Source organism: Phyllostomus hastatus, unplaced genomic scaffold (assembly GCF_019186645.2).
Source record: "Phyllostomus hastatus isolate PE091 unplaced genomic scaffold, TTU_PhHast_1.1 phas_scaffold_760, whole genome shotgun sequence".
Taxonomy (NCBI): domain Eukaryota; kingdom Metazoa; phylum Chordata; class Mammalia; order Chiroptera; family Phyllostomidae; genus Phyllostomus; species Phyllostomus hastatus.
The window spans coordinates 3,242,814-3,254,244 of record NW_025334040.1 but is presented as its reverse complement, the minus strand read 5'-3'; the positions used below and the strand labels follow the sequence as shown (position 1 = coordinate 3,254,244).

Sequence of the window (11,431 nt, the reverse complement as noted above, 5' to 3'; positions counted from 1 at the left end):
AGCCCCCAGCCTCTATCGCTTCCGGAGTTCCTCTTGGGAACGGGCCCTGTGGCCTTCTCCAGGGAGGCCACTATAGCGGGAGGGGTGTGATTAGAAGCACCCAAACTCCTCCCCAGGAGACCAAAGAGGGTAGAAGGGACTGTGGGGACTAGCCTGGATGAGGATGGGACATCTAGGGTGGTAGGGTCGTCTGGGGGCTCTGGTCCCGCCTCTGTCCACCGTGGGAGGACCAGGCCCTCTGCCACACAACGGGTTCCTGGCCCGGCCCCCAATCAGGCGGCTCCAGCTCCTCCCCGAGCACGCCCTGCCAGGACGGGAACTGCACGGCCCCTTTAAGAGCGCGGCCCCACCCGCCCCCTCCAGGCCGGATCCGAATTCCAGGGAGGCGGGGCTGAGACGGGCGCAGTGGCTGCAGTGGCGGGACCGGATCGCTGTGGCTCGGGCGGCGGCCGTCCGGCCCAGCTCCGGCCCCTGCCCCTACCGGGGCGATGATCCCCGAGGCCGCAGGATGAGCCAGGTGAGCGCCGGGACCCTCAGCAACCCCTGCCCCGCGGGAGCGCAATGATGGGGAACCGGGCGGCGGTGGCCTCAGTTCTCCCGGGCTGTGTGACCTTGGGTAGCCCCGCACCCTCTCTGGGCCCAAGTCCGGAAGGGCTGGTTAGCCGAAGGAGACCGTTCGGAGTCCCGGCACGCACCAGCCTGGTTGCTGGGGAGGCTTCTCGGAGGCGGGGCCTGGCCGCAGCCAGCGGCTTCCTAATCACGGCTTGGGATCAGCTGGGCCCAGGCTCCACCACCCACAGGTCTGCGACCTTGATGGAGTTCCTACCCTCTCTGCGCCTCAGTTTCCTTATCTGTAAAATGGAGATAATTATCACCACCCTGGCCAATGTCCGTGCATGTTCCTGCGGTTCTGTTACTGTAGCTGCTATGTCGTTGTTATAATGACAGTCCTTAGGGAAGGAGGCTGAGGGAGGACCTCGGACCTCCAGGAGGAGGTGGGGTTCACAGCATCCCAGGGCAATGGCGTGAGTCAGGACCTGGGCTCCGCTCCTCCACTGTGAGTCTGGGGCGGTGGGCTCCATCTCTTCAGGACTCAGCTCCAACCTGTCACAGCGGGCAGCAAGGAGGACTCAGCCAGGTTCCCCCAAAGTAGCCAAACAGCAAACACTTATGGGCACTAAATCACTTATAAAAATTATCCCTTTAGGTCTGAAGGGGAAGGTAATATTATTGTGCTCATTTCACTGATGAGGAAACTGAGGCACAGAGAAATTTCTCACAGCCAGGGATCCACCCAGGCATTTGGCCTGAAATGACAGGTGGGTACAGGTGGTCAGTGGTTTAATCCGTATTGAGTGCTTGCTGGGTCCTCACAGCCATCCGATCTGTGTCCCTGCCCACAGTGACTTGGCGGCTGGCCTGGGCATGGCGGACCCAGTGGCAGGCATTGCAAGCTCGGCAGCCAAGAGCGTGAGGCCATTCCGCTCGAGTGAGGCCTATGTGGAGGCCATGAAGGAGGACCTGGCCGAGTGGCTCAACGCCTTGTACGGACTGGGGCTGCCCAGTGGCGGTGATGGCTTCCTGACGGGCCTGGCCACCGGCACCACTCTGTGCCAGCATGCCAACGCGGTCACCGAGGCTGCCCGTGCTTTGGCTGCTGCCCGCCCAGCGCGAGGTGTGGCTTTCCAGGCTCACAGCGTGGTGCCCGGCTCCTTCATGGCCCGAGACAACGTGGCCACCTTCATCGGCTGGTGCCGAGCGGAGCTGGGAGTGCCCGAAGTGCTCATGTTTGAGACCGAGGACTTGGTGCTGCGGAAGAACGAGAAGAGCGTGGTGCTCTGCCTGCTGGAGGTGGCTCGGCGTGGGGCCCGCCTCGGCTTGCTCGCTCCTCGCCTCGTGCAGTTTGAACAGGAGATTGAGCAGGAGCTGCGTGCTGCACCCTCGGCCCCCAGTGCCCCCAATGCCCCCACTGCCGGGGAGGACACTGGCCCCGAAACTGCTGCTGCACCAGGGGTTCCCGCCCGAGGGCCCCGCATGACGCCCATGGACCTCCGCAACCTCGACGAACTGGTGAGTTCAGGGGCCCCTGCTATGCTCTTACCCTGCACTTTTTACCAGGAACCAGCCAGCAGAGCTAGTGCCCACAGCTGGTCCCTGAACCTCTTTGCAGGACAGCCTGCCCCGTGGAAAGAGTGAGTATGTTGAGCACCGAGTGTATGCCTGGCTCCGGAGGAGATACGCAGGCCTGTGGAGTGGGAGAGGTATTGGGTGAGGTCATGTGGCCCAGCTGGCTTGGGACAAAACGTGAGCTCCACCTCATGACTGACCGCTTTCCCTTGTGTGCGAAGCAGGCACCAGCTAAGTGCTATGTCTGCCTTCATCCACGGCCACATGACTTGGGCCCCTCCTGGGTGCCCTTATTCAAGTGCTAGACAGTTTCATCCATGTTGCTTGAGGTTAAGCGGGTCCCTGTGACGTCTGGCTCTGAACAACGTGCCTGGCACACAGTAGGTACTCAGTGGTGCCTAAGGAAGCTCCAGGGCCCCACGCACATCATTTATGTGGGAAGCCAAGCCCAGAGCTGCTATTGCTGCTGGGAGCTATGGCATTAGTTCTACTCTGAGCACAGGAGGTGCCAGGCCATGCCCCCAGCTCCCTCCTCCTTCTCCGGGGACCTACGTGTCCCTGACACCCCCGCAGCCAGGCCTAGAGTTTCCTTCTTATCAAGGGGTTAGGGCTATGATGTGCCTGTCCTGGAGGGGGACAGCCGGATGGCGTGGGCAGAGGCTGCCACCCCACCCACTCCTGTCCTGGGCCAGGGCCACCCGAGGCTCCACCTGCTCATTTCCTCCAGCTCCGCTGTGGGTGGGTGGAGAGGTGGGCGGAGCTGCCCGCGGAGCCAGCCTGGCAGCTCGGGCGTGAAGGGACCTGTGGACAGATATATGCTCAATAGGCAGGTGGCCTGAGGGTGCATGTTGGTGTGTCTGCGGCACCCCTGCTTCAGTGTGCTGTGAGCCCCGAGGACCTGCCTCCTCCCAGGACCTGGCCTCCCTCTGGGCCTCAGTCTCCATGTCTGTGAAGTGGGTGAAGGGAGGGTGAGCATGGCTGCAGGGTGCCTCGAGGCTCGGAGGTTTTGGGAATGGGCCTCGTCGGGGCCCCCGGTCTTGACCTGACCACCACCCTACCATCTGGTTCTCCTTGCCCCTCACAGTGAAAAGGGAAGGAGAGCTGGTGAAAGGTCAAGTGTAGAGGCTGTACCAAGTCTGGGGCAACACAGTCATACCCTCATTCCCCGGAAGGACTTCCTTCCTCCTGACCCTGGAGTGGCTGACGTCATGCTCCAGGAGGAGGGACTTAACCCCTGACTTCCAGCCATTCCTCTTTGGCCTCAGGTGAGGGAGATCTTGGGCCGCTGCACCTGCCCAGACCAATTTCCCATGATCAAGGTCTCGGAAGGCAAGTACCGCGTGGGAGACTCCAGCCTGCTTATCTTTGTACGGGTAAGAGTTGGGGGCTACCTGCAGGCAGCAGCCCATGGGGTGGGCTGCCAACCCACAGGACAGGCTGTGACCTGCCGGCCTCCCACAGGTGCTGAGGAGCCATGTGATGGTTCGAGTGGGTGGCGGCTGGGACACGCTGGAGCACTACCTAGACAAGCATGACCCTTGCCGCTGCTCCTCCACAGGTTAGTGCCCTAGGCAGGGGCAGGGGGCTCATCTCTGTGGCTCCGCCACTCACGTGCCGCCTGTCTTCTCCCTGCAGCGCACCGCCCACCCCAGCCGAGGACCCAAACCTTCTCCCCGCAGAGGGGATCACCCATCCCCAGCCCCCGAGCTGGTAGCCCAACCCCAGGCGGTGAGCGGCGAGGCTCCCGGCCAGAGGTGACACCCACCAGCTTACGAAGTTCAAAGGAGGGGCCCGAGACCTCACTCAGGTGAGAGGCAGGACAGCATGGAGGTGAGGGGTCTAGAGGGTGGAGGTGGGGACGTCTGCCCTGTCCTGGATGGAGGAGCTTGTGCTCCAGAGTGACTCACACCCTGGGAATAGTTCCCGTGGGTGGGGGCAGGCCTAGCTTCCCATCTCCATGGCAACCCAACCAAACTAACAACACAGCTGGGGCGGGACCTGGGGCTGGGTGGCAGCCAGTCCAACCCCGCTTCCCTCTGGCCTGCCCAGGAAACAGAAGGGCTCAGGAGGGGGAGCTTAGGGCCCCAGAGACCTTGCTTCCTCCACCGCCTTGGGGTAGCTGTGGGGGTAGGGACCCTGGCTGTGGGAAGCTGGTGCAGAGTCTCACTTCTCCCTGGAAGTCCCCAGGACAGACATAAGCCCTTAACAACCCCCACCAAAACCCCCCACAGCACCACAGGTGCCTTCCCCACCCCCAGCAACCACAAACCTGCTTCTTCCTCTCCCTACCCTTTCTGCACGCCGGTCCTCTTTCCGTGATGCCCCATCTCTCTTTTTGTTCCCCTGCCCAGGGCCCGGGATTCACTGCCCCCTCACCCCCGCTCCCGACGCTACTCTGGGGACAGCGACTCTTCAGCCTCCTCAGCCCAGAGCGGCCCACTCGGTGCCCGAAGTGATGACTCAAGCACTGCTCCCCGGAGGGAACGGCCTAGCCGGCGGCTGACCACAGGCACCCCAGCCTCCCCGAGACGGCCACCTGCCCCTCGAAGCCAGTCCCGAGACCAGCTAGATCAGCTAGACCGGGGCCGGCCCCGGGAGGCCCCAGGAGGCAGGAGAGCCCAGCTGTCAACTCCCAGTCCTGCCCGAAGGGCCCGGAGCCAGAGCCGCGAGGAGCATGCTGTGCTGCTTGTGCGTAGGGACCGAGATGGGCAGCACTCGTGGGTGCCACGGGGTAGGGGCAGTGGGGGCTCCGGCAGGAGCAGCCCCCGTACTCCCCGTGCCTGCAGCCCTGCAGCGCCCCGGCCTCCCCGGGTCCCCAGCCCCAGTCCAGAGCTGGGCACCACACCAGCCAGTGTCTTCCGCACCCCCCTGCAGCTTGATCCGCAGCATGAGCAGCAGCTGTTCAGGTGCCTGGAAGAGGAGTTCCTGGCCAATGCCCGAGCCCTTGAGGCTGCTGCTGGGGGAACGCCCCCTGGACCAGCCCCTGACCTGGCTCGGGCCCCAGACCCTCCAGCTCCCGACTCAGCCTACTGTTCCACCAGTTCCTCCTCTTCGTCCCTCAGCATCCTGGGTGGCAAGTGTGGCCAACCGGGGGACTCTGGCCGGATGGCCAATGGGCTGCCTGGGTGCCGAGGTCCAGCCCTGTCCAGCTCTTCCGATGAAGGTAGCCCCTGCCCTGCTGTGGGGGGGCTTCCAGATGCAGCTGGGAGCCACCTGGCTGGCCCTGAGCCCCCGAGGACCTGGGCACGGGGCCGGATGGACTCACAGCCAGACCGAAAACCCTCACGAATCCCCACACCTAGGGGCCCCCGCCGCCCATCTGGACCCACGGTGCCTGGGGCCTGGCATGCCCTGCATTCGGTCAGCCCAAGGGCTGAGCCAGATTCCTGGATGTAACGGACCAGGCCAGCTGCCCCCAGGCCCCACTTCCCCCTCCTTTTCCTTTGTGGCCTTAACCCCTCTGCATCAGGGAACACCCCCACCCTTGCACCTCTCGGGTATCAGACCTCATGGGACCAGACCCCTTAGGACCACATGGCACAATGGGACCTCTGTTGTACATTCCGATTGGGGGATCAGTGTTGCTATTTAATTACTAATATTATTGAATGCCTTAGAGGAGGCTGGGCCAGCCCAGTGAAGACCTTCCTGAGGTCCTGTGGCCTTGCAGAACCTGACAGTAAAGTTTTGTTCCAGCCACTTGTGTCTGCTTCTTGGGGACTCATCCTTGGGGCCGTCACACCCTTTTGGGGGCCTTGTTAAGTGTTGAGATTCTGGAGTTGGCTGTTGGGGGCAAAGCCTGGCAGCTCGTTTCTAGGCTTATGACTACCCTGTCCGTCCCAGAAATGCGAGGTGCACTTGAATTGTTTCCCCCTTTATTATCTCCTGAGATATATGACTTGGGGTTTTGTCCGGTAAGGCTCCAGAAGCAGTCTGAGAGCTTCCAATCAGATTCATAGTCAAGTCCTTTCCATCCAATGAGATCGTGAGTCCTTATCCCAGAAAAGACTGATCTTGTCTGAATGGGGCCTGGCTGGGTCCAATGAGATTCAAAGAGAGGCCGGTTGTCCTCCAGGAGACAGGGTGGGAGCTTTCCTCATCCAATCAGGGAGGAGATTGTCCTGTCCAATTCGAAAACAGTTGGCAAATTCGTCCAGTCCAGGTTCCCGGTTGTTCCAGTCAAAATGCCCCGTTCTCCATCGGAGTCGTCCACTTTGGTCACATAAGGCTGCAGCGTGCGGGGTGCAACGCCCCCTGCAGGCGCAGGGCTGGGTGTGCAGGCCGCGCGCGCACCAGCGCGCAGCGTAGCAGCTCGCGAAAGAGACGCAGCACGTGCCAATTGTACTTAGCTGAGCACTCGAGGTAGCCGCAGCGCCAGCCCCTGCGAACCAGGGCAGCCAGTGCTCGCCGAGGCCCAAAGCGCTGCCGTTGCCGGTCCCGCTTGTTGCCTACCACGAGGATGGGTGCCTCGGGCGCACCTGCCGGCCTGGGGGCCAGATGGGAATGAGGGCCAGGTGCTAAGGACCCCGTGGTAATTCCACCAGTGAGCTTATACACTCAAGAGCATCCTCTCCTGCCCCAGACACACCCCAGCAAACAACACCAGACCCGTATGGGCCAAAGGCCTTTCCATAGACAAAGGCCTGGCTCAGCAAGCCTGAGACCAGGCCCACGATGGCGAAAGAACCCACTCACTCCCTTCTGGCAAAGGCCTGACCAAATTGGCAAAAGCTCCCCTTCTCCTCACCAGCCCCCACCCCTCAGTCCAGCTGCATCCTCTCATCCTCACCTGGTCTCTGCAATCCGCTGCCGCAGCGCCTTCACGTAGTCGAAGCTGTCTGGGCTGCAGATGTCATAGACGAGCACGAAGGCGTCCGTGTCCTGCAGGCTCCAGTCCTTAGTGTCTGGCCACTCCTGGGGGCGGGAGACTGGGGTTTGCCGGCGCCCCTTCCCCACTCTCCTGCGCTGCGCCCCGACCTTCTGCAGGGGTCTTGACGCTAAACCCACAGTTCATCCTCTGACCTCGGTGGTCCCCATCCTCCTCTGTGAGCCCTGTCCCCCCAAGTTCCCTGGGCCCGACTGTCCTCATGGCCACCAGGATAAAACTTTCCAAACCATGCCTGAAGTTGGTCAGCCACCTGCCCTACTTCTCTCTAGGCCTCCACGCTGCCTACCCTCTAGTTTCCTCCTCTTTCCAGCTTTCAATTCGATCAGGCCCCTCCCCTCCCTGCACGCTCTGGCTGGTTACTACCACCCCTAAAACTGATTCCAAAGCACGGGGCCTGTTGTGGGCAGCTGCAAACGTTTAGGTCTCTAGGTCTAAACACATTATTTTATTTCCACCTGGAGTGTTTTTGCCACTTCTTTTAATCAAAACTTCACTCATCTGTACAGGTTCAGCCCAAATGCCACCCCTCCTGGAAACCCTGCTTAATCCTGCCTGCTCTTGCCTCTTCGCCTCTCCAAGGCACCCAGCTCCAAGGATTCAATGTCTGTCCTGGTCTTTACATGAATTCCCGTACGAATCTTTGCTCCAGGCCACAGAAATGGGGGAACAGGGAATGACACCCTCACCCCAAGAAAGTACACCCCTGTGTCTGGCCCCAACTTTCCCAACACGGCTCTGTTCAAGGCCCCAAATTCAAAACACTCACCCCTGGGAGGGGCACGACTATGCTCCACCACGCACTAATCCAGACCCACCAGCGGAGGCAGGCAAATACAGAGGCACTTCTGTGAGAAAGAACCACCTCACAAAATCACCCAGCCCTGGGCCTGGTCTTGCGCACCTCCGGGCCAGCAAGAAGGGTGAGACACACAAACACCAGGACACGCAGTCATCCTTCAATCCGTGCACATGGTTGGGCACGCTGGGGCTGCCCACGCGAACACACTGGTGTACACCGCCCCCCACACACACGCACACTGACACACCCCTCTTCGACCCTCGAGCCGCTACCTCTAGACCCCTGGGGCTCTGACCGGGTCCAGCGCCATCACCGTCGCGGATGCTCAGGTCGTAGACGGCGCCGTCGAGCAGCACCGCGGGCCGGTAGAGGCGCGGCCCATCCGTGGGCTGGTGGCGCTCGGGGTAGTCGCCGAACAGGAACTGGCGGATGATGGCCGTCTTGCCCACTCCCGGGGCTCCGAGTACGGCCACCCGCAGGCTGCCCCCCATGGCCGGCGCGCGCTGCCGCGCCCTGCGCTGGGAAGCCTCATGGGCCGGCGCCGCTCCATGCGCCCCGCGCGCCCTGCCCAGTGTGCCCCGGCCCCATCGCGCTCCTCATCGCCCGCTGGAGCAGCCGGGGCCGGGGGAGACCAGGCCAGAGGACTGAGCTGGCGGCAGGAGGTCAGACAGACAGCCGAGCAGGCCGACGACGGGCGCAGGAGCAGCTCCGGTGGGTGCCGAAGCTCCGAGAGAACAGACCCGACGCGCCGCGCGCAGACACGGCCCCCGCCCGGCAGCGGGACTGGAGGCACCGGCAGCAGCGCGCAGCACTGAGATCCGACCTCCGCGCCGCGAGGGTCCCGCAGTGGAGCGGGGCGCAGGGGACAGTGCTGCCTCTCGGCGCTGCGATCCCTCCGTCCTTCTCTCGCTCCGGTGCCTGGAGTCGCCGCCCCAGCCGGCGGCGCGAGCGAGCCGATGAGGTAACCGCCTGCTGCCCCTCCCACCTCCCCCTACTCGCCCGGGACGCCCCTCCCGGGAAGGGTCGCGGGAAGGTGACTGGGGCGCTGGGAGCTCGGGGAGGGACCCAGCTCTCTCCGCGCACCGCGCTCCTCTCATCCGCTCAAAAATAGAAGCCCTTCTCGCCCACGTCCGCGTCCGCTCCGCCTTATACCGCTCCGCGAAGCTGGTTTCAGGCAAACCCCGGCCCGCTGGACTCGGGCCACCCTGGGTCGGACACGGCCCCAGCTGTGTGACCTTGGGCGCGTCTCCGCACTGCGCTGGCTCTCTGCTCCGCATCCATCAAAAGCAGACATCATTTCTTGAGAACCTACTATATAGGGCTGGGCCCTTTGCTAAGCATTTAGGTAAGTGATCCCTGAATCTGCAGCCTCAGCCTGGAATCTCCGTTTAATTAAGAGCACTCTCCCAAGTTGAGGGGCAGTGCGTGACCGCTGGCTAGCAGCCAGGTGGTCTCCTCCGAGGAGCCCTCCCGCCTTTCTCTGCCCCCAGAAGTAAATGGTCAGCACTGCAGAATGTGTCAAACGGCAATCATCGAGGGAGGGCGGGACAGAGGGTGCTGAGCCCAGCGCGCACCAGGTCACGCATCCGCTCGCTCGCAGATCCCTGCCCAAACAAGGCTGAACGATTTAGAAATCGGTTGCCATCACCTCTGCCACTGCTGAAGCCAAATTTTCTACCTGAATCTCCCTCCACCTGTAGCTCCCGCAAAGCCCCAGTCCTCCCTCCCCGGAGCTGGTGGGCGTTCCTTCCCCGTCAGGCGTGGCGAGTCTGGGTTTGCCCAGCTGCCCTCTCCTCCGCCTGCCCCCTGCCTGCAGAGGGGCTCCCACTGCTCCGACCAGATGCAGGTGCTGGGTGAAAGGCACACTCTCCTGTTTCTGCACTGACCAGGGGTCTCGCTTACTTACTGCGGGCCCGGATGCTGAGACGGATTTTAAAAACAAAGGGGGAAAAAGTCTTATTCTAGGAGAGAAGGTTCCAGAATACATGGGATCTAGAAACGGTAAGCACACAGACATGCACACCTCAGCTTGGGGGAAGTGGAGGCAGGACCAGGAGCTAAACCCTGAAGTGGAGAGGGGTGCAGCCTCCAGGGAGCCGATGTGGGGGGGTTTCTTCAGAGCGTGGGGTGTGTTTATATCCCCCCACGCTGGATCGGGGACCTGGGCCTGTCTTCCCTTTTCTCCTCAGCCAGCAGGGAGCTCAGAGTCAGATTTGTGACTACCTTCGGCAGTTGTTCCAGTCTTCAGGCCCGGTGAGGGGCGACTCCTGGCTTCGTCTTCCTCTCCTGCCATGACTTTTCCCATCACCCAATTTCCCCTCTCTCTCTGGAACTTTCCAGGCTCCTGGGTTTTGTGAGCCACCTCATTGCCTTTGGGGAACAAGGCAGGGAGTCAGCAGATGAAGGCCCCCTTCCTGTTTGGTGCTGAGCAGCGTGTGGGGCTCACTCGCGTCAGGCTAGTCTTCCTTAAGGCCCTCAGTGGGCCCTCTCCCTTGCCTGGACCACCCTCTCCTCTCGCTCCTGCCCACCCTCGGGGATGGGGAGGTGCCTTCCTGGGCAGGGCTTCTTCAGGAGCAGCCACGGGGCTGGTTGGGGGTCCTCTCCAGGTCCCAGTGTGGCTCCTCAGCGTGTGGTTTTGGAATGATGGAGCACACTCGGAACAGGGGACGTCCTCAAGTTCCCACGAAGCCCCACAGCCTCTGCAGGGGTGACACGTTCCCTGGCAAACCCTTCCATCAGCATCGCCAGCAGCAGCTGCTATTTCTGAAGGGCCAGTGGTGTGCCAAGCCCTGACCCATAGCTGCGTGCTCAGTGAGGCTCGGAGGGGTGCCCTGATTTGCCCAACACTGTCCAGAAGGAAAGTGGCGGCACAGGTACCGGAACCCAGGACCCGGGGCCACCAAGCCCGACTCCCCGAGAAGCCCAACTTCATCTGGGCCCAGGAGCTAGGGGGGCTTCAGGAGCAGGTCATGTGTGGCCCTGTGGGGAGGGGCTTTGAGGAAGATCCTCTCAGCAGGGGGGCTGGGCTAAGCAGTGACAGGAGTGAGCAGCTGTTGCCCCCCTTAGCCAGAGACCTTGGGCTGCCTGTCTGCCCGGGATGTAAATTTCAGATTTTCTCTCATCGATCCCTCCCTCCTTCCCTAAGGAGAGGCAGCCCGGCTGCTGTGTGCTGCAGCACCCCTCCGGTGCCCCTCACTCTCATCCTTCCCTGCGGTGTTCCCTGGGGCACCCACCAAGCTTCCATGCATGTGCTCCTTCAGCACCAGGGCCTGGGCGCTGGGCACCAGACCCACCCTCCGTGACTGCCGAGGGTGACAGACATACAGCCAGGCACAGACAGGTGGCAACAGGAGCACTGGGCTGGCTCAGGCCCAGGAGGCTGATGGGACCCAGGGGTGCACCAGCCTGCCCAAGGAGGGGGGTTCAGGAAGGACCTGATGACACACCTAAGCTGAGCCCTAGAGGATTAGCCACAGAAAGTGGGGTGGACTGAGGGGTGGTTGAGAGTGCCAGGGACAGGCACTGTGTCCCAGGATTTGGCGTCCCCCAGTTCATTGCCAAAAGCCACCTAAAGCCAGCCGGCTGCGTATCCACCACCCCATGTCCCAGCCTTTGCC

At 62.3% G+C, this 11,431-nt stretch overlaps 2 protein-coding genes across 3 annotated transcripts; one reads left to right on the top strand and one right to left on the bottom strand.

Moving 5' to 3' along the window:
• The first annotated feature begins 371 nt into the window (after window positions 1-371).
• GAS2L1 (growth arrest specific 2 like 1) lies at window positions 372-5,826 on the top strand. 2 transcript variants are annotated; one of them, XM_045826871.1, is made up of 7 exons: window positions 375-517; window positions 1,208-1,319; window positions 1,404-2,070; window positions 3,393-3,500; window positions 3,589-3,685; window positions 3,763-3,934; window positions 4,479-5,826. In XM_045826871.1, the coding sequence occupies exons 3-7, from the start codon at window positions 1,426-1,428 to the stop codon at window positions 5,521-5,523; spliced, it is 2,067 nt and encodes a 688-aa protein (XP_045682827.1). In that variant the 5' UTR covers window positions 375-517; window positions 1,208-1,319; window positions 1,404-1,425; the 3' UTR covers window positions 5,524-5,826. The 2 variants fall into 2 exon arrangements, with proteins under 2 accessions (XP_045682826.1, XP_045682827.1); XM_045826870.1 differs by lacking the exon at window positions 1,208-1,319 and having other exon boundaries at window positions 372-517.
• A 159-nt stretch (window positions 5,827-5,985) lies between these two features.
• On the bottom strand, window positions 5,986-9,283 carry RASL10A (RAS like family 10 member A). The gene is made up of 3 exons (XM_045826872.1): window positions 8,087-9,283; window positions 6,917-7,041; window positions 5,986-6,613 (listed from the first exon to the last, which is right to left on the bottom strand). The coding sequence occupies exons 1-3, from the start codon at window positions 8,303-8,305 to the stop codon at window positions 6,346-6,348; spliced, it is 612 nt and encodes a 203-aa protein (XP_045682828.1). The 5' UTR covers window positions 8,306-9,283; the 3' UTR covers window positions 5,986-6,345.
• Window positions 9,284-11,431: the final 2,148 nt, after the last annotated feature.